Consider the following 22,637-nt stretch of genomic DNA (forward strand, 5'->3'; position numbering starts at 1 on the left):
TTTTCTTTGAAATGTCATTTTAACCTCTCATGTTCCTCAAAATCAGTTTCATTTCTTGTACTATACAGATAAAGTTTATTATCATTAAATGATATCATGTCAATCTCATGTCAATGCCAATTAAAATGTTACATTATTATTCATTTTAGGTTTAAAGACAGATTTTTGCTCCTTCAAACATTTAATATAAATGATCAAGTAAGTTACCTCCTCATTGTGTTTGAACAATTCATTATAAAAATAATTAAATATAATTGATATATTGGACTCGTTACATTGCTGCCAGACCAGAAATAGGGTTAGGGTTAGTTAACCCTTTTTCTTTCAAATGCAAAAACAATATGATCAAGATACTGTGAACAAATAAGAAATATGTGCATTATGAATCTTAAATATTGTAAGGCACAATAAGTAATTAGCAATAAATAAAATATAGTTCAAATGAAAAGGGTTAGAGCTTGTTTTCTAAACCGTATTATTTATATTGAGGGTAATTCATGAATTTAAGGTGCTTGGTTTATAAGACAGACATTCATTATGAAACAGTTTCCTTCTCGTGTACTTTATGACTGTGAAATTCCCCAAGGATCAGAATGATATTAACCACAGTCATCTTTGCAACTGTCCATGACCAGGCCAAAACAATTTTGGGAGAAGGTTTCAAGTTGGAAAATTGAGGGTCCCAGCAACACACTGTGCTGCAGTGAAACTTCCTCCGTCAACATATTCACATTTGAGGCAGTTAAAAGGTTGGGGACAGCTACCAGTTTATATTTCAAGACAACCATTTACATTTCATCAGCTGTGGACTATTTGTAAGCATACTTTAATTTGACCACCTTTTTATTTTACATTCATGGTTTTATTCTAACTGCTGCACATCATACGATGTTAACAAGGAGTCTTCATTTCTAACCAAAGGAACCAATCATGAACTCAGATTCAAGTTTAATGTGGCAATAAGGAACTAAGTCTTCCATTTGTTACAAACACACCTTATCAATAAAATCATTGTTTTATTACAAATACAATAAAAAAGCTCTACATACATTTCAGTTGATGAGAAAAGTTATAACACTTGCAGCTTAGAAAAATATGCCAGCTGAGGTCAAGAAAATGTATCCATTTGACATTTTCAGTATTCTACTTTCTAAAAACGGTCACAGAGCACATAACACACATTCTCTACATACATTGGGAATCGTTGTTTATTTATAACATGTCAAGAAGGAGCCTGCTGGTAAAGAATGTCTTTTTCACAACATGACTGACCAAAGAGACCAGAGTGGATAGAGAGTGCAAATCCCAATATGTGAAAATAATGAAGGCAACCCACAACCTCTGAAAGCCCTTGATCAAGTCAACATCGATACGAGTCCATTTGTTGAAGATGAGTGGATGTGTGTTGACATAAGCCCTTCTCAGTGGGGCTGCACGATATATCGAAAATGTATCATCTTCGCGATATCAACATGCGCGATAGTGGCCGCAGTGCGCAGCGCGAATGCTGGAGACACAGAAGTAAATTACTGATGGTAAAACCTGCGAAATAATAACTTCACGGTCCAAACCTGTATGAAAAGACTCAAAATAACACTATAGAGCTGGGCAGTCCAACAATATCAATAAATATCAAAAGATGCATTTCATCGACTTCAATATAACAAAAGTAATGCAATATATATCAATTATTTGGCGAATGCATTGTTCAAACACAGTGAGGAGGTAACATACTTCATAGATCTACCTACGTTTTTTGTTTAATGTTTTAAGGAGCAAAACTCTGTGTCTTTAAACCTAAAATGAATAATAATGTAACATTTCAATTAGCGATATTGATTGATATAATTTAATAATAAACTTGATTTCTGTCGTACCTTTCATACAAGAAATGCAGCTCATACAAAATAGATAAAATGTTAAAAATGTAATTCATAATTCAATTCATCGCGATATTCAACATCGTTATCTCATATCGTATGTTATCCTAATACCGTGCAGCCCTCAACTCAGGAGTGTGACTGTCTGTCGGGGTCTGTGTTAAGAGTTGTCGGTTGAAGCGCTGTCCCTCCTCTCCCTCCAGAATGTGCGTGTGGCCTATAGTCCATGAAGGGTGGTGCTGATGATGTCCATGAATGTGGCTTCGACACAGTAACACAGTTGAACATCAGGGTCAGTTCCACCCAGTTCCTCTGCTGTCTTCTGAGGTAAAGTCAGCTTCGAGGAGCCGCCTCCTCCTTGAACCACAGCTTCCTGAGGCTTCTCTTTCAGATACTGCAGGCCTGTGGTCAGAAAAATAGGAATTTCATTTTTTGAACACAGCTTGATCTGTTCAATGATATCATCACCTGCAAAAAATCTCTTCATCAAGTACAGGGTGCAGCTGATTTTTGAAATGGTCAACCGATACCTCAACAATACAGAGGAAATTACAGAATATTATTTGTCAATGATTAGATTTTATCTTTTTAACTCAGATAATGAGTAGTGCACGTACGGGCAATGAGAGGGTCAACGTCCCTGGCTTTGGTGGCTACATCAGAGGCACAAACTTGGCCCACTTGTACCAGCAGAGCTGCCACTTCATCGTAGAGTGGGGGGAAGGCCTGGCAGAAGGCCACCAGGCACGGCAGTGTGGGCATGAAGAAGGAGAAACGCTTGGCATGAGTCAGCACTAAAAGAAAAAAAAACACACACTTAGTAAGCACAAGATCTGTGAACGCATTGAATACAGTGGCTAATCTGTTGGCACATATTTTAAACTTAAGTAACTGACAGATAATGCTGCACTAACAGCAAAAGGCCAGACGGTGGCAGCCAAATGTTGTTTAAGACATATTCGATGACATGAGCCAATTGATACAAAATGCACTGTAATGCACTGTAAACAGTGAGTCAGCTGAGAGCCAGTTCAATGGTGATGATGCAAGAGTAGATTATAAGAAGATTAAAAAGCTACAACCAAACTTGTGACTCTATAGCTTCTTTCAGACATGCACAGAACTCCAGGGATCCTCCAGAGTTTCTCTGAGGGACGTGCATGTGTGAACGCAAAAACAACCAAGCATCTCTGTATTGTATCGATATGACTCAAACAAAATCACTTGATCTGCCCAATGGAATTAATAGGTTATATTCTGTCTCTGCACCACCCGTCACCTGAATCCTCCAAAGGATTTGTTGCTGTTGTGAACGCATATTAGCAGAAAACGTCCCACTGCGTTGTTCATGTGTGAAAGGAAACCTCTGGAGAAAGTCCGGACCCAATTCTCCAGAGTCCCCCTAGAGTGCATGTCTGTAAACGGCTGAGGAGATGAGGAGAGAAAAGCTGCTCACTGACCTGTGAGGAGGGTCCCCATCACACTGACGGCCAACCTGGCCACACTGAGGGACTTGGGGAGAGCGTACTGGGTACACAAGTATGACAGCAATTGGATTGCAAAGATCTGTGAGGAAACACACACAGTCACACACGTCCCACTTGTTGAAAAATCAGCAGCATGTTAGAAAGTGAAATTGTTGTTGCTCTGTGGTAAACGTGATTCAATGGTGAATTATTTGTAGCCGATAATGATTTTTGCAGTTGTGGTAAACAGAGTACCCCCATTTAGAGACCTTGCTGTTACACCTGAGGATTGTGGGGCTTTGTGGTACTTCTCCTAGAAATTGTGAATAAAACACGTTTTCTTAAAACACGCTTGATATCATAAAGACTTCTGGCTGGAGAATAGAACATTATTTCACTGTCGTGAAATTTGTGGGAAGTCTAACTTGGATGGCTACAATATGAGTATGGCTGATAATCAAAATCTCTACTGAGAAAATGAATGAGATTTTTACTTCAGGAACGAGGCTGAAGAGCTCTATAGAGTTATTTCATTAAAAAAACAGAGACAACTGTGTGAGGGAGGGTCTGGCACAAGGCCAGGGCAACTCTAAGATTTAAAGCCAGAAAAAAAAGAGGGGAGATGTGGGGGGTAAAGGTTGGGAAGCCTCACCTGCTTTTCCAGCTGGGGCTGGGCCAGCAGCTCTGGGATGAAGTCCAAACAGATATGGATGGAGGGGATGCCTGCCACAGTTAAAGGCAACAGAGCTTGAGGGTAACCCTGAGAGGAAGAGTGAGAGAGACACAGAGGGAGAGCACAGGAAAGGTAAAACTTATCATGAACCTAAAGTGATAAGAGAGGAGTTGAGAATACACAGTCAATTTAATGAACTTGTCATTTACATTCAAAAGCATGTGCTCATGGATGCACAAAGCAGCTTTTAATCAGCAGTGTGGACAAGGGTGGGTTTAACATCAAAGAGGATGGACTGGTTTGCTGAAGTCCACCATATGGTGGTTTGCTCATTGTGGGAGTGCTGCAGTCACTTAACTATAAAGCCATGGCTGAATGTGACGGCTAATGGGGTCAACATCACCTTCTTGAAAAATTAATGTATTTTCAACAGTCTGGTAGACTCGCACAAAGGCTGTTTGCACCATAACTAGGGCTGAACATTAATGGAAATAACAGACACCAGTAAAAAAAATATGAATATTCTTTTCAGTGGAAATTGGGACTCGTATATCAATCACTATTTCAAAATAACATGTGATTTTTGTATTATTCAGCACTAATAATTCAATTACTAACTAATGATATAAAATGGAGGAAAGCAAGGAATTTTATAGCTTTGGCTGCATCCACACTATTCATCTTAAAACTAAAAACAATATCTGTCAACACAAGAGCAGTTCATACAGACCCTGAAAACAAGGCAAGTGCATGGCCAAGGGGATTGTTACAGATCACCTACATAATATCTCGTCTGTACACATGCAGCAATATAAAAAGCAGAATTCAACTCCACACGTGCAGCTAGCAGAGCCAAGGTCAGCAACACCTGTATTTCATTTTTTGAGGCTGATGCTGCTCTTTTCTAAGACTACGGATTTCTTTTCTTGGACACTGACGACAAGGTGAAACTATTACTGACAGTGTTAGCAACACTTTGCATTCACTGCTAGTAGTCGAGTTGTGACTGAAAACATCCAATCGGGAAACAAATGTGGGTGATTGTGTCTTAATTTCCAAAGGTCTCAGTTTCTGCCCATCCGACTAAAAAGGAACCTCAGAGTTGTAAAACTGAAACGGGCATGCAGCGTCTTAAAAAGTCTCAGTTTTAGGGGCTCATAAACTCTGCAGTAGTGTGGAAGGGAAGCATAAAAGTGACAAAAGTGGTGCCATTTAAAACTCAAATTTATTAGTGTGGATGTAGCCTTTAATTCAGTCTCTCCTCTGTGTTTCCGGCTGCAAATGTACCTGCTTTTCCTATCTTATTACCTGAAAGTGAACCAACTTGGCAATGTTGGGGTCAGCGATGAACATCTGATGTAGCAGACAACAGATGAGACATTGCACCTCCCTCAAGTCACTGAGCAGGCCTCCCTCTGGCTCAGCTTCCTCCAGGACTCTGCTGGCCCTCGGCCCCGGGCTTCCCTCTTTCAATTTCCCTGGCATGGGACCCTTGATGCTCTTCAGCAGGCTCTCTGTGTTGGCCCCCAGCTGCTGCTCCTCGGACGTTGGCAGACACACCTCAAGGAGAAGCTGGACTGCTGCGCTATCCTGGAGTTTAACAGAAACAGGTGGTTACAATAGCTGGGTGTGAAAGTCCACCTCCTAAGTATTTTTGTGTAATTTGATGCCATATTACTTCTACATTCATGCTTTAACAATATCCCATGACACGACTTAAAACAAGTGTATTCCTCCAAAAGTGAGATCTGAGAATGTAAGGAGAAATAATTGTGTGGTAGTGTGTCAGTTTGGAGTTTAAATACCTGTGCAGCAAGAAGTGCGTTCTTCAGTTCCTCCCTGGTGACCTCAGGTGTATCTGGCTGTCCAGGGACCCCCAGGCTTGTGACTGTCTGGCTCTGCCGTTCAAAGTCAGCTGTCTCTTTCAGGTGGCACTGTAGGTAGGCTTTTGAGGCTAGCAGGTAGCCATTCAGCATGTGAAGAACTATGTCCATCACGGGAGGACACCTGAAAGGGAATAAAAACACTCAGACCTGTTTGTTTATTGACGTAAGACTAAATGCCTGATTGTGGTAAACTAGTCTAATTTGGTAAGTATGGTCACATCCACAAAACCTTTGAGAGAAAATTACAAAAAGGTACAATCACAAATATTGACAGGCTTTGACTGCATCTGCCAAAGCAAAACAAATTTAACAAGTAAATGGTCCAGAGATCTAATACATAAGCTTGGTGTAAACACTTTGAATAAACTAAAAAGACAAATCTATTTTTTCGAATAAGAGTAATCTCTGTGATCACCTGTACACCCTCTGATCACAGCGCAGCACAATGAGCGGATCCACCATCAGATCGTTTTGAGTGTATGTTTGCTGCCTAAGCAGCTTCGCTGAGGCTTGGAGTGCGTTCACTGTCATCACCCACAACCTGAAACACAAACACATTTGTCATAGTTTTAATATCTATTTATAATGCACAAAGTATTACAAAGTGGAAGAAATACAGTACCTGACTTGGAACATTATATATAACTCAAATAATTTCTTTATGAAATTCAAATCTCCTGAACATTTGTCAAAAGATTTGAAACTGTTAAGTCTAAAACTTTTGCATAGAACTGTATGATTTGTTTGCTGGAATAAAGATATTTATATGCCACTAAAATAACACAATGTAACACTTCTGGAGGGGTTAAATGACTTCAGCGATTTGATTATTCACAAAACAGCTTGAAACGGCATTTCACCCTCAGGAGATATCCATAAACCCTAAAACAGAGAACTGCTGCTGGGTGTTAGTTTAAAACTCTGGGGCTGCATTTCAGTCTGGATTGGCAGGTAGATTCACTAGGAAAAGATGACGCAGTCACCCATATTCACTTCCTGATTAATACTTGTTCTAAACCTGTTCAGACCTGGTAATAACATTCGTACTGGGAGATTCGATCACAATTGGTCACTGTTAAGCTCGCCTGTTCACACCTATAGATCAAAATGCTTCCTGAATGCTTCTGGATCTTTGTCCGGATCTCACTTCCCCACTCTATGTGCAAATAAACACATAATTTCTGTTCACAAACACCAATTGATGTCTTTTTTACCCAGTTTGAGTTTACAGAGATGTCCTATGTGGATGTGTGTCAGTATGAGCAAGCAAGAGGAAGAGAGGGAGGAGTCAGGAGGGGCTGAATGAATCTCTTGCAGCTTTTACCAATTGAAGAAGAGTATCAGTCATTATGAGGTTGTCAATGTGGTGCTGGTCACAAATCAATAATTGGCCACTGAGTATAGTAAAACATAAGTTTAATTCATTGTGAAATTTGGGTGCATGAACTTGGAAGTGACCACTTGTGATCAGTTCACTCAGGATGGATGCTAACACCAGGTCTGAAAGGGGTGTAAGTTCCACCTCATCATCTGTCTACAAAAATAAATCCCTGCTCTTACTTTTCACCATTGTTGAACCTTGTTGGTAGTTTTCTGTTACTAAGCAACCAACTGCAAATTGATTCCTATTAGCACCAGCACTGGGTACCTGTACGGTCATGTGATGTGTCTTCACATGTGTAAGTATGGATGGAGACTATTTCTGATAGGATGCTAAAACGCTCATCTGGACTGAGATCAATTTATTTCTAAAACTCAAATGTATTAGTGTGGATGTAGCCTCAGTCTCTTCTCAGACCAATATTTAACCACAAACAGAAGGGTACTACTAGAGCTCCGAGTCTTCCAACAGCTCGCACAGCCACATCAATCAGTTGATCTGTGTGAAATCTGACACTGCTGCCCTGCTTCTTGATTCACCAAAGCCCCTGGTTTAGCCCCCTGCAACATTCAATACTACAACAGGAAGTGAGGAAGAGAAGAGGGAGGGGGCAGCAATCCCTTACATCTCCCTCGTGGAGCGTCTCTTTCAGTTTTCCTGCCCTGAGCTCTTCTTGTTAGAGACCCCTTTTGGATCAATAGAATGTCTGCTCAGAGCTCCGATAACTGTGCTCCTGAGGGCCCAGGGCAGAGTGAGGGTCACCCTCCTCTGTCCCGAGTGTTCACACAGGCTGACAGAGTTGCTTGGTTCAATACCTCTGATCTATTCACACAGTAATCACTGAACAAACAGCCTGGAGTCAAGGGTCACAACTCGTTTTCCACATGTTCTCCTTTAATCCATTTACAGAGCCTCACAGCAACTTTACAGAGCCTTGGGAAAGATGACGCCAAGCCAAGTACTATCATTAACCTTTAACTGAAAAGACAAGCAGTTACAGATCTTTTCTTTTGGCCTTGAATTCAGATTTTTTTTAATTTATTGACATTTTCTTACACTGAGCCCAGTTAGTTAGGTATTTTTATTCTCCACAGTATTCAAGTGATGCCATGAATTTAAGGCATACAAATAGAACTAAGGCACATCCGCATCCAGAAATATTAATTATCGGGTACTGATATGAATCTAAACTTTTCTGTCCTCACAACATGTGATTGTGTACCTGCGGGGCATCACAGTGTTGAGGCCCATCCAGAGCTTGTTGAGGGTCTGCAATATGCGACGAGGCACGTCGGGCTCCAGCAGCAGAGCCATGCTGGCTGTGAGTGCTTCTGCATAAGGGATCAGGTCTCCAGGTGAAAGCAGCGTTAAGTGCTCCAGGATCCGCATCAACCTGGGACTGCTGGACGGCAACTTCTGGAAGGCTGTGGGTGGAAAACTATTGAATTAGTTTTGTAAGTCTCGAGCTGCAGTGCATTGTTGTGTTCCCTTCAGTGAAGTGTACACACTAAAATTAATTTAAACTTCTGGAATCAGACAAATCTGTAGGGCAAGACAGCGGCAAGATCTGGCAAACACTTAAATATACAAGGAATGACATTTCCTGTTTTTCACTTTGGCCTTCAGCCCAATTTGTCTTTTCTGTCTGTAGGATCACTGCCAAGTTTGATAAAAGGGAGGAATCACTGTTTTTGAAAACCATTCATGGTCCGTGAGGTAAGGATGGTTGTTCTGGCTAAAACCAGCTATAACTAGCATCATCATAACTACCATCTCTCATCAGACGCCTCGCCAAAGAGAGGCAGTCTCAAACATCTCCTTAGAGTGGTTAATGTGATATGGTAAATGCTTTACTAGTCTTGATGACCACTCAAAGCGCTTTACAGTACAGTTTTACAATCATCCATTCACACAAACACATTCATACAGTGCAGCTATGTGCAGTACTATTCTCTGTAAGAGTACTAAGCAGCTCATCTACTTTACTGGATACAAAAACTTCTGAACGTCAACAAGTCTGTTGCCTCAGTCTGTTGGACTGCTCCATGCAGAAAATACCCCTCTGTAAAGGTACATACAGTATACTGTATATTAACCTGCATGAAACTGATGATCTGTTACACCTTTGCCTTTTGTTAAGAATTTCTATCAATGAAAAGCCAATTACAGCATAATCCCTCTAAAGCCTGAAGGATTAACCACTGAGATAAGATTTCAGTTGGATAAAGGCTGGCACCTGTCAACGTGTTACACAATATTAGTATCACTTCCCTAACTACAAGCCCTAATCCCATTTCTTTCATCCCACATTCCACCCCTGCTCACCCTGGTGGAGCTGGCTCTGAGTGTATCTGCAGGTGTTGCTGGGGAGCATCATTCTCCTCAGCAGGGGCAGGGTACCAGTCACCTCCTCCTCACACACCCAGTCCTCCACTAGACACAGGTGGGGGAAGTTGGTGGCCAGCAGCCTCAGCAGGGCAGAGTGCAGGCCTGGGAAAAGGGAAAGAGAAAACCAAGGCTGCTTGAACATTTATTGCCCACAAGAGTTATGGGTTTTTGAGCTTTTGCATGAGCGTGTTTTTTTTTCCCCCAATAGAATAGTCTTTTTCATTTCCAACATGGGATAACTGCTTACTCAGGATCTTTATCAATGCCTAGAAAAATATGGTTGGGGCTTATGGTCAGCATTGTAGTTGGGGGAAGTTTGGTAGATTTTCTGGGGTAGTAAAATTGACTGAAGTGTCAAGTTATGCATAGTTATAACTCTAATCCTGGTCAGTAACTTGTGTGCTCAAGCCTGTAACACTAGTTGTGTATTTGTAGTATTTTTTTTAAATCTGTCATTTCATTAACTTGAGTTACAAATATGTAAGTACATTTTAACTCAAGTAATTATACTTCTGCTTAAGTAAAAATATTAAAAGTAACAGTAGCTTAAAGTAAAAAAAAATATACACAGCAAAACATTAAGTCCAAAACTCACCCCCAAGCTCCTGCTGCAGTCCCTGGGCCTGGGTAACCAAGTACTTAATAGGGATATGGTCCATCAAGGCTGCTGAGTACGACTTTGGTTTCCTCTGCATCAGGGCTTTAAAAAAGGAGAAAAAAGGTGAGTGAAGCAAAGAAAGTGTAGGACAGTAAATAGATAGGGTGAGAACATAAAGCAAGAGAGGACAAGACAGAGCATAAGTGTTTTATTTGGCTGTGTAAGGACGCCAGAGCCACTGTGCCAATGTGTTAGAGGAGCTGAGGTGATTTTTCATTGACGTGGGTTCATTACCACTGCTGATGGGCATCATTACTCCTTCTTTGAAGGCTGCGGGAGCACTTGGGTAAACACGGCAATTAAAGAGATGGGCATAAACTCGCACATAAATCTGGCCTAATGAAGGGCAAGAGGAGAGCTTGTCCTGGGAGAAAATAAACACTGACTATGCTAACTGCTAATGCTCAATCTAACCTACAGCTGTCCTAGTTAGCTTAGCTCCAATTGTACTTGGCTCTTTTTCAGCCCTCCATTTATTCTGTATGAAGCGGCCAACAGTCAGTGTCGAGAGAGAGAAGGATGAATGACTGCACATTCAGAGTGAGAGTGTTTCCTACAACTTAACAGAGGATAAAGGCTGCTTTTCTCCTCTCGCTACCTGACAAATTCCCCTCTCACATACAATGCTGTCTTCAGTGAAGGAGATGACATTATGCACACTTCAGAGGGGCAAAAAGAAAAGAAGAAATAGAAAGGAAGTGAGCAAACAGCCCAGAGGGAAGCGAGCCACACTGCTGTGCTGTATATTCATTGTTACCATGTACATACCTAGTTGTTTGGTGCTAGCCAACAGATTCTCCTCATATGACAGGATGTAGTAGAGGATAAGCAGTTGGGTGGTGATGGAGTAGCGCTGTCGTCCCCCTCGACCACCCTCCCCTTGCTAAACAACAGAGACAGAGAGAAACAAAAATAACTTCTATGGACTGGGGACAGTACCGCGGTCCCTTTCAATGTCAAACATTTGCTGGAACATGGAGGAGAAATTTGAACTAATTTTTGGAAAGATGTCCAGAGGACAGGCAGCACAATAGGGCTCTTAATTATCAATGAATGTGGGGATGGATCATTTCCAATGGTTCGTCAGCAAAATAAAAACCTGATATGCTTGAGGTAAATAATTACCGAAAAACTAATCTTTTTAACCCGCAAAAATTACTTAAGCCATTATTTCAAAAGTGTATGTTATGAAAACAAATTTAGAGACTTGTTTTCATGACAAAATAGCTTTATATGTTTTGTACTTCAGACAGAAAGGAAAGAAGTCTGTTTGTATTTTCAGGGACAGCTATAATTAAAGTGCATCCTCAGAGAGGAAACATTAAATAAAACTGAGGGAGGCGCTATTGCACACTTTAATTGATCAAATACATTTTCTCTAATTGTCACTCACCCCTGCAGCGCTCTGGAAGACACTGAGGATCTCCTGCTCAGTGATAGGCTGGTTGGTGGCCTCTGGGTTGGCCTTGGATGCTGGAGTGAGGATGGAGTTGATATAGGCATCAATTAGAGGGATCAGTTGGGTGTGGATGGGGGTGTTGGTCTCACAGAGCTGGCGATAAATCCAATCCTGAAAGATAAACCAAAGGATAAAATCATTTTGGGAACATTTGTTGAACTTAATCATGCAGCATCATTATGAGCCATCCAGTTTTAACACCATACCTTGATGGACACTTTGTGCTTGGTGAAAGCTCGGCTCCGAAGCAGCTGGTAGATGCAGTGAATTGGGAGGAATCCTGTGATGTTTGCACTTAAGTTATTGGTCACAGCGACCCGAACCGCATGGGCTGTGACGACCTGCACACCAGAAACAATGTTAACGTTTTCAGTACAGCAACAATGGAACATTTGGCAAAGAACACTTTCAGATTCTTTAAAGCTTTCCATCACATTGTAGTGAAAATGCACACAATTTTGTTTGAATGTAATTTACCAAGCAACCTGCTATATCTCCCAATATAGAGGTTTTAACATTATTAAATTAGGCTGCCATTCATTCAAAAAAGGCATGAAAGTAACCATGATATACCATGTAGAAAGAACTAGGTCATCACTGCAGGCGGATGTGTATAAATGTATATTTATTTATATGTGTACCTGTTCTGTAAAGATTTCCTGCGTGAAGATCGTCTTCATCTTGCTCAGAGAGCTCGGCTTGATGGCAATCTGTGGACAGTTTGCACAAAAGAAAAAGAAAGAAAAGGTTCACTCTGAGTGAAAACAACCTGCAGGCAACAGTGCTGGTATTTTGTAATTCCCTCCTTTCATATTTCATAAGAAAAATTCTACATGGCAGGCACAACATCACAACACTGAATTGAGATGATTGCCCTGAGGGTGGAAACAAACAGGCTCTAAATCCAATTACATTTCACATCTTAGTGGAAAATACACTGAGACAGGGAAACTACTTAACACACAGACAGGAAACAATTGTGCACCTAATAAGTAATAAAACAGAAAATTGGCCACAGGGTATAGAGTGTCTTGGTAGATATGTGTGAATTGCTAGTGTTTCAGTGATATAGTCCTCATATGTGCCACTGCTGCAGTGGAGGAGTGCAGCCAGGAGCTGGTCAGCCAGACTGATGTATTGATCAGTGCCTCCCTCCCACCTACCACCTTACCTTCATCCCCAAAGTAGAGCACACCAACTCAATAATGGAGCTGAGCTGGTTGCTATGGAAATACATGGCAACCAGTAATAGCATCTCTCCAAAAGAAGCAGATACGCCCGCAGCACTGTAAGAAGGAAGACACACATATGCAAGCGAGGCGAGTGAGAAAAGACTTGTCATTAATCCTGCAACTTATAGGACAGAATTTTAATCAACTGATTATGCCACTAGTATCAACCTACACATATGCTCACATACACATGTTTTACCATCAGCCCGCATCAGTTTAGTCTCCCCTAAAGTCATTTAAGACTGATGAATTGTTTTTTATGGACTAGACCCATGAACACACAAGCACATGCACTGCTGCAGTTACAGTTTATCACTGGCTGTTCCCATGGACACCAAACATTTACAAGAGACATCAAATTCCTCCGAAGTGAGAACAGACAAGCAACAAACAGAATCTGAACACAGATATTGGATTTACCATATTTAAATACCATATTTAGCTCACTATTAAATCCACTGACTACAGACTACTGATCAGGGAGGGGAAGCATTGAGATTAAAGTGAAACAATAGAGAAGATGGTGTCCTTATCAGAATCTTATGATCAGATATTTTGCTGAGGACAAACAAGATAAAATAATTTTTAAAAAAACACATAAATCTGACAACTGAAAATGTTAAACTCCCAATGAGTCACAATAACATAAAGCCTCTTCAAACATACATAAAAACTAAGAACCACAGTATAATTATAAAATAATGCCTCATGATCATAAATAGTTTTCTTACCTCTCAAAGTATTCCTCCTCTTTGATCATCCAGCTGAGCCACATGACCATCAGCTGCTCCTGCTCTGGAGTGCTGGACGCACGCACACACACACACACAGAAGACAGGGTTCACACTCCATATAACAAAAGGACCCTATTAACTGCTAAAAGACTTTAGTCAAGCAGCATGCTTTGGCAGAAAATCTAAATGCAAAACCAACTGTTAGCTGAAACGGATTTGTGATTCAAAAAGACAAGACTCTGTGTACCTGACCAGAGTGGGGAAGGCGAGCAGCTTGCAGAAGGACAGGGAAACAAAGCGAACGCCAGCAGGAGTTGCTGGAGGCCGACTGGTCATGAGCTGTAGTAGCTGCTCTGCCTCTTCATCTGTCGGTCTGAGAAGGGTCACAGTAAGTTTATTATTTTCTTTAGGACATGAGCTTTTTCAGGTAACCAAAACTTTAAACAAATTAATTGATTGTGGAGCATTTTCAATTTTTGTTTTGTACTAAAATCATTGAGTTATGTAAGAACAATTAAACACCCATGTTATCAAACTTTAAAAGCCCTATTGCGCAAGTATCAAATATCTGGAGGGAAAGTGCAAACTTCAAACTACCTGAGGCCTGCGATGCCCATGAGGGCACAGTAGAGTCGGAGCAGAGCACTGGCCTTCACCACATGCTCCTCTCTCAGGCCAGAGTACCCTGAGCTGCCCTCCCCTTCCATGTCACCGTCATTGGGCATGTGGGTGCTGCGTGACCGCGGCAGGATGGCGACCAGCTCCAGCAGCAGCTGTCTGCGCATCTGCCACAGGACCGAGCTGCTTTCTCTCTTTCGCTGTCAATACAGAGAGAAAGAGAAAGAAAGACATAAATGAACCGCTGTGCTTCCATCTAGATGTTTACATTCAGCTGCTGCGAACAGCAAATGTTCAGCTTTTCTTATTTAAACAGTTTATTGATTAACAAGGTTGTTTCATTTTCTGTGCATCAATTAACAGACTAATCTACTGAAACGCTTTGATGCCAATTACAGTGCACAAAATAATGAAATAAATCTACGTGCAATACATTTCAACACATTTCCCTAATTCTGCAGAGGCTTTTTCACACAGCTCAGAGAGAGTTTTATTGTCTATGAAAGAAAATATAAAACGTTTTATAAGGGAAACATAAACAAATTATGCCTTCTAACTGACAAATTAACTGTCATCCATAAATGCCAGCACATGGAAAGATACCCGATTCCCTTCATATCTTTGTTTACATTTGAATCATTAACTTATATTTTGGGCAATTCAATTCATGAGATGATGATGATTAATTACAGGAAAGAATGGGAGAGACAGAAAACAGGAATTGAAGTTGATTGTTGAGGGCATACTTTGTATATTGGTTTGTTTGTTTGCTTCTGTGAGAATGTGACACTAAGTATTGAATACTGAATATTAGCACCACTACTACAAACATGTGCTTTAACATGGTGCCACTTAAGCGCACAACATTATGTTGTCACCTCAGATAACAGTACTTCTGTCCTTCACTCACCATGATGAGACAAAATGCTCATATTTGCTAAAGTCCTGACCCCCTCACCTGTTGTCCATTGCGAATAAACATGCTGAACCAGGTACGGACTTTGCTGTTGGTGCCCAGCAGCAGTCCGCTCACATAAGAGACCAGAGGACTGACAGCTTCATCTGGTGTGTCTGGTTTATAGTCAAGAGTCAGGGCCACACCCAGGCCAGGCAGGTGGCACTCCTCCATCTGAGGACACATAGAAGTATCAGACATACAGTACATCATAGTGGCAATGTCATTATTTTGAGTATGTATACGTTTAAAAAAAAAAAAAAACTGACAGCATCTTTACGAATTATTCACTCTGTAAATTCAGAAATGTTGGTGTGAGTGTATTCAGAATTTGAAGTGATGTAATATATGTTGTTTTAGCTATTTCAACAAACCTTTGGTTCAAAATACCATTTATAATAGTAAAGTCTACTTCAAAGTAACAGCTGATCCATAAGAAATACCAGCTGCCGACAACTACGGCAGATTCCTCTCTAATATGCTCTGACTTCAGCACAACATGCAGTTGTACAGTGGCCCGTCTAATTTCAGTTTTACAGTATAATGAACCAAAACTATTTTTTATACTTCTCATTACAACATGAAAACATCTCTAATGGAGTGTTTTGTGCTGTTGCGTCATTATAGAGCTGTGCTTATTGATTCCAAACTGCAGTTTCCAAATTGCAAATTCCAGAAATTGAAAAGGATTCATTTTCTTCTCATCTTATGATAATAATGTAACTGACCACCATGGCTCTGATGTTGAGGGCTTGTGAGGGGTTCATCTGACATAACTGCCGGAGTGCTTCAGTCCTGCGTCGACCTCCAAGACTCTCCTCATCCTGCCGTTCGCCATTCTTGATCAAACCTCTGCAAACTGCACATACACACAAGCACATTTAAGTAAAGAAGCACCATTAAAAATAAGCTCCAAAATATAATTTTGTTGGAACCAGTTTCTTTTTTCCTCTTTGTTTTGTTGTTCTCTGCAGAAGATGCATATTGTTTGATCACTGCCAGACTGTGACCAAATTGTATGAAGTTAAATTAAGTGAACATTTTTATTTACTACTTTAACAAAGCTTACTAATATTGGTCTTGTAGAGCCAGGGGGATTAAGGCATGTTCTGTCATTAATACATAGAATCACAACTCATTTATTTGCCAGTAAATACAATTTAACAGCCATCACAGGACATCATTTCCAAGGCTTTATCTCATTTTCATTGTGCTTCCCCATAGCTGATGGTTTAAAAGGCAAACAATTTATGGTTGAGACTATGACATGCACTGACATAACATTAGCTGCCATCTCAGTCACTTCTGCATTATTTCAAAGAGCCAATGGAATTAGGTCTGGTCAGCTTGTGTTTCATGTGACAGACCTTGATGCTTCTAGACAGAGTCCTTTGCCACACTTGACCCTCAGATCAATTAATTTCATTTTCGATTCATTTGAGCTAGTTCTTGTCCAGTAACAAAGGAAACATTATTCCTTGACATTGACTGCCATGTAGCACACACAAAAAAGCCATCAACTTCGCTCTGACCCTCTGTGTGACAAACAGCCACTGGAGAGAGCCAGCATTTTATGAGTCTCTCACTGGACAGGACACACTGCGCTCTCTATGAGCCAGAGCGGGACAATAATGTTCATCATCAATCAAAGACAAATACACACATACACACACACACTCATGCCTGTAGCATGGCTAGAATTATGGGAAGGAAAGAGCTCAATTCTGAATAAAACCATGAAATGGCAACTCAATTACAATCTGCCCATTATTATAATGAAACTATCAAGGAGACCTTGTGGAGTTATTTCTTAATAAAAAGGTCTATTTCTGCCAGAGCAGGCCCACTCTAAACTATATGAAGCAAGTACAGGCAGTTAACCAGTAACTTACTCTCATATGATCATAAAGAGATTATGTGCAGTGTTGTGACACAGGTGAATTACCTTCATTGAAGCTGTCAGGGACATTGGCAACCAACAGACACAGAAACCAATCACCATTGCGTACATGTAGCAAAGCTTCGGCTACATCCACAATGGGTAGCAAGGACGGCAGCTCTAATAAACAGAGGAAATAAGCACAGTATTAACTATTAGATATTTCTTTAATGTACTGCTAATTTTGCATTTTCATCTCAACATCACTGTGATACCCTGCTTTCCTTTACTCCTGAAACTCCACCCCTCCATCGACATAGAGGTGAGTAGGTAATGAATGGATTTTCATTTTTGGGTGAACTATCCTTTTAATACGACTCCCACCAATAAGTTTAATAATATCACGCTGCTGATGACTGATCACATGACAAGATTAATTATTGCAACTGAGAATGAGAAAAACTGAGGCAGGGAACATGCTAAACAAAAGTTTAAGTCACATGGCTCAAACAACCAAATGTGAACATCTGAGAAAAAGCATTTTTCTTGCAGCTCATAAATATCTACAAAAGCATTTTTTTCCTGACCTGTCTTATCAATTTCTTGAGATGTAAAACCATAACTATCTGCAAAAATATATAGTCAATAAAAGGAGGGCTTCATTTATGGGCCTCCATATTAATTTAGCATCATGTCACAGATTTTTATACATGAGCTAATCTTTCACATGAACCCTTTGGTATAGCCTTCTGGATCCTCCAGTTCTCATCCCTGCAGGGACCTCACGTGTACAAAAGCTGCTGTATTCAACATCATCTCACTTTCAAAGCACTTCTAACTCAGACGATTAAAATAATAAAAGAAGTTGAGCACCTGCTTGTAAAATACAGAGGACATCTGCGACCTCTTCCAAGTAAACCAGGCTTTCAAAGAGTTCAGAAGACTTTAAGAAAAATTCTCCATTTGAGTCCGTCACCTGAAAAACAAAAAAGGAAATGGATTGTGTGGATCAAGCATTCAACTCACCCTGTTCAGGGAAGTTAAAAGTAAGCAAGAGAAATATGAGACACCTTTTCTGATGCCAAATTAGGCTTTGATGAACAATCTTATTTCTTTCAGGTGAAACCATTTCTAAAGGATATTTTAATTATTCATTAATTTGAACTCACTCATTTATTACTTATTTCCTAAAGGTCAGACCACTGTCTCTATATTGAGAAATCAATCAGATGTCTCTTTTACAAAGATGAACTATAAGTGAAGCAAATGATTTATGTGCCTCCGTGCTCACTGAGTTTGGACGTGAATAGGAGGTAAAGGTTTGCCACTGCTACATTTGCATATAGCCGTTTTCAGACATAACTAGTTTGCCTTTCACACATGCAGAATGCAACAGGAGGTTCTCTGCACAGATGCGTTCACAACAGCAACAAACCCTCCACATTGTGCAGGCAAGAGGAGCCGGGTGCAGCAGGCAGAGGCAGGAAGTGACGTATTAACTACACTGCGGAGATCACATGACTTTTTTTGACAACAAACACACCGGCGTCAGCTCTTATCACCACAAACTCTCTTGCAATCTTCGTCTGTGTCTTCTCTGTGTGACACCGCATTTTCAACTGGAGATTTTTGCTTTCTTTAAGTTTTTTCCATTTGTCATGCGTTAGGAGCGTCATCAATTTACCAAAGGTTCACCTATCAATGATGACACTTATCTGGCTAATTCAGGGTGGCATACTCAATACCTTCTTTTAAACATACTGCTAACAAGCTTTTAGTCGTTTCTTGTCATTGAGTTTCTAGTTTTTGTTATTTACTTCGGAAGAAAATGACAAAGCCAAGGTAATTAATATTATCAATGTCCAATGGTTTCCTGAATTACCTATGGACCTCTGACTGTACCTTATTCATGATGGCCAACAGTTCACTGAGTGTCAGACGGAGCCTCCTCAGGGGATCACTGTGTTCAAACTCCAGGGTCAGGCCATGCTGAAGCTGTGACACCAGGATGCTCTCTGCGTTAGAGCCGCCAGCCTTATGCCTGGCAGAAGAGACTGAAATGAATTCCCCGTTCCCCACATCAGACTGTGGAATCAATCATGTTACAATGTGTGTGTCTGTTATACCTGAGCTGCTGCTCCTTTCGTGCATCCTGCTCCAAGGCGTGAAAGTCAACAGACAACAGAGCAACAATGGAATTGACAGCCTCCACTCCTGAGAGCAGGCGGAGGATGAGCTTCTTGTCCTGAGCCCAGGTCTGGCTCTGATCAGCTGGAGCACACAGAGCCATCCTCACCAGGCAGGGCAGCAGCAGCCTGAGCTCTGGATCACTGAGGGCAGCCAGGCGCACTACATCCACCTTCTGCATGGCTTCAAAAGCAAAGGCGCTGACAGACTGCAGCCCTGCACTGTCTGCCATCTCTCTGCAGCTGCACCCTGAGGGAACAAGCAAAACACAGATTTGAAACTGAAGCAAATAAACCGCACAGTCTTTGGGTCTTGAGGGAAGGGACGTGTTGAGCAAACATCGCAGAAACTCAGGACAGAAACTTTTCTGAACCGTACCGTGCCCGGCGAGGAGACCTCAGCTAGCACAAGCTACATGTAGCAGCACACACATGAATTTCATTTCTCAACTTTCAACAACTTTCTCTGGCCTTTACTGTGACTGTCATTGATTCGGTTATACGTGTATATTCGTAGATATTTTCAACTACATTATTAAGTCACCATCAAGATAACATGGCTCACAAAACAAGCTAATGATAGCCGTTTGATATACGGTTGGGTATCGCCAACAGAGGCGTTAGCTTCTGTTAGCGCTAATACTTTAACTATTTAATACCGTCAACTTTACCTCGTGTGTAATTCGTTGTCCCCAAGTCAAAAATAACCTTGTTTTGCGACTTTGAAATAATAACATGTATATTTTAAATCGCGAGTAATATTGTAAGATATCCGCTAATTAAAACTAGGCGATTTATTACCTCTAGCTGCTCGCTAGCCTGGAGTAACTCAGCTAACACACTTGTACCCACTGGTCACCGCTAAGGCTAGGCTAGGCTAGGCTAGGCTAGGCTAACAAAACAATCAAACTGACGCTTGTGCTTTCTGCTGTCTCGGTCGTTTAAAAACATGGACGTTAATGTAATACAACAATTCAACAACAATAATCGTACCTCACGTGTTATGACAACGTCCTCTAAGAAGAACGTTCACCACCAAGGCCTTGGGACCTCGGACTCGGTTTCGTACCACCGGGCTGCACAGGAGAGTCCTGCGCCAACCACAAGAGGGAGAGCGCCTGCCCACACATCTGCCTGTAGGTAGGTTTATGGAGATGTCTTTAGCTTTTATGTCTTTCACGTCCTGTCTCGTGTAGTTTCCGCATGTCCACTTAGATCTGGTCTTTATCTACAGTTTATCTGTGTCAGTGTGTCAGTGACGTGACTGACCCAGTCTGCACAGTGTACAGCACTGACAGCACTGACAGCACAACGCTCCAGCCCACACTACACGCGCGCGCACACGCGCGCGCAGACACACAATCACACAGGGCTGAGATCATGTTGTCTACTCACAGTCTGATCCATTAGTATTTGAACAGTCACATAACTTTGATACGAATAAATCCTTTGATTCGAAAGGTTTAACAAAAATATTGAATTAACTGTTAATACATAGCCTCTCCATTTTTAAAGGCTCAAATGTAACTGTTAAAACTAATACCACTATGACTACTACTACTAATATAATTGTTATTATTATTATTATATATTATTATTATTAGACTGCCCTTATGAAGCATCCCCTTAATGAAAACACATTTACAATCTCTAGATTCAAATTTTTATTTGGATCTGCACCCAAATTCACACACTCAAATATAAGTCCTTCAAACCTGAAGATCCATCCAATTATTCTGAGAAATCAAGGAAAATGCTGAAAAACACAACTTTCACACAATGTTAAAGAAAGAAAAGAATCCTGCATCCACCCCCTGATCCATAACTGCACCAACATGTGAATGGTGGTCTCCTGACTCATATCGCATCCTACCATCTGGTTTAGAGAAAAATCCATCCAGCAATTTTTGTGTAACGCTGCTTACTAACAGACCAAAAATAAAAAAACTGTATACCTCTATATAAGAGTTATTTTCAGTACTTGGATAAAATCCTGTGTCTTTTCATCTCCAGAAGTGAGAAGCAGTCATTATCCACGGTGAAGCATCGTCCTATCACTTTGCAGTATTTGGCTAAATCTGAGCAGATAGCCCTGAACACGTTAGATGTCATCCTGCTACTCCTACTAGCAGTCACATCATCAATACACACCATTCACTCAGGTCCATTTGCTGCCACATGGCCATGACATTACATACCTCCTCCATGTTTGACACGTGATGTGGTGAATTAATCTTGGTTTCATCCGTCCAAAGAATCTTAGGCTTTGTTTGAGATGTTTTCCTATCAAACTGTAAACTTGCCTAGTGTTGCTAGATGTTTGCACCTTAAAGCCTCTGTATTTAGGTGTCTCCTAATTGTAGACCCGATATGTCAACCTCCCTCCAAGTGTTTGTGAACTGGCTGAATTTTGTAAAAAGGTTTATCTTCACCAAGGAAACAATTCTGTGATTATCCACTTTAATTGTCTTCATTGATCCCCCAGGCCTTGTTGAGTGTGTGGATGAGCTCACCTTCTTTTTAATGATGCAACAAACTGTTAATTTCCCAACCTTTTTACTATAACTCAATCTTTTTTTCCTTCACTTGTAGCATCACTTCTTTGGATTGCATATTGTTCCCATGAACACCTGCCAAAGTAAATTCTACACTTAGCATAAACTCTTCACTTTTTATCTGCTTAATTTGTAATCAATTAAAGAGAGCAGGTCAGCAAATTATCTAATTACAACAGAGCCTCTGCAAAATATTTGAAATACTGTATATATAAAAATGGCTGTGTATCCTAAACGCTTCATGCAATATATTGGTTCACCCCCTTGAATTAGTTGTGTCGCTGTCCAAGGTACAATATAAAATCGAATTTAATTTGCTGTGGAAAGAAGCAGTGTCAGCATCACTCTCAAGTTATTTGCCTTCGCATATCAGGGCAACTTAAATCTATGAGGGGGAATAGCGAAAGACAAGGGAAATATTACCTGATTAGCACCTTGGATAAATAATAGACCTCAACAGTGTGAATTTAAGCATCATTCGCAAACAAAAACGGACGTAGTCAAGGTGCAGAAATGCACGTGCAAAATAGAATTGATACGTTTGAAGAGCACGATAAACTATGACCATTATTAATGTGCCTAAAAAGAGCATATCAATATTTAACTTGGTTTGTTGTGAGAGGCTTTAAGCAAACAAACACCTTAAGTGTCTGTTGACTTCTAACTGTTTAGACCCCTGTCTTAAAT

At 40.7% G+C, this 22,637-nt stretch overlaps 1 protein-coding gene across 2 annotated transcripts; it reads right to left on the reverse strand.

Moving 5' to 3' along the window:
* Positions 1 to 996: 996 nt before the first annotated feature.
* On the reverse strand, positions 997 to 20,723 carry ints2 (integrator complex subunit 2). 2 transcript variants are annotated; one of them, XM_035178848.2, is made up of 25 exons: positions 20,389 to 20,723; positions 19,336 to 19,645; positions 19,112 to 19,250; positions 18,083 to 18,185; positions 17,276 to 17,389; positions 16,059 to 16,189; positions 15,334 to 15,504; positions 14,355 to 14,575; positions 14,005 to 14,130; positions 13,755 to 13,826; positions 12,963 to 13,077; positions 12,433 to 12,501; positions 11,998 to 12,132; positions 11,726 to 11,902; positions 11,101 to 11,215; positions 10,270 to 10,374; positions 9,612 to 9,776; positions 8,509 to 8,710; positions 6,321 to 6,446; positions 5,825 to 6,026; positions 5,328 to 5,609; positions 3,999 to 4,106; positions 3,341 to 3,446; positions 2,498 to 2,674; positions 997 to 2,282 (listed from the first exon to the last, which is right to left on the reverse strand). In XM_035178848.2, exons 2-25 carry the CDS (start codon positions 19,626 to 19,628, stop codon positions 2,098 to 2,100), a joined length of 3,639 nt encoding a protein of 1,212 aa, XP_035034739.1. In that variant the 5' UTR covers positions 19,629 to 19,645; positions 20,389 to 20,723; the 3' UTR covers positions 997 to 2,097. The 2 variants fall into 2 exon arrangements, with proteins under 2 accessions (XP_035034739.1, XP_035034740.1); XM_035178849.2 differs by lacking the exon at positions 20,389 to 20,723 and adding an exon at positions 20,197 to 20,219.
* Between the last annotated feature and the right edge of the window lie 1,914 nt (positions 20,724 to 22,637).

This window comes from Hippoglossus stenolepis, chromosome 15 (genome assembly GCF_022539355.2).
Source record: "Hippoglossus stenolepis isolate QCI-W04-F060 chromosome 15, HSTE1.2, whole genome shotgun sequence".
Lineage (NCBI taxonomy): Eukaryota > Metazoa > Chordata > Actinopteri > Pleuronectiformes > Pleuronectidae > Hippoglossus > Hippoglossus stenolepis.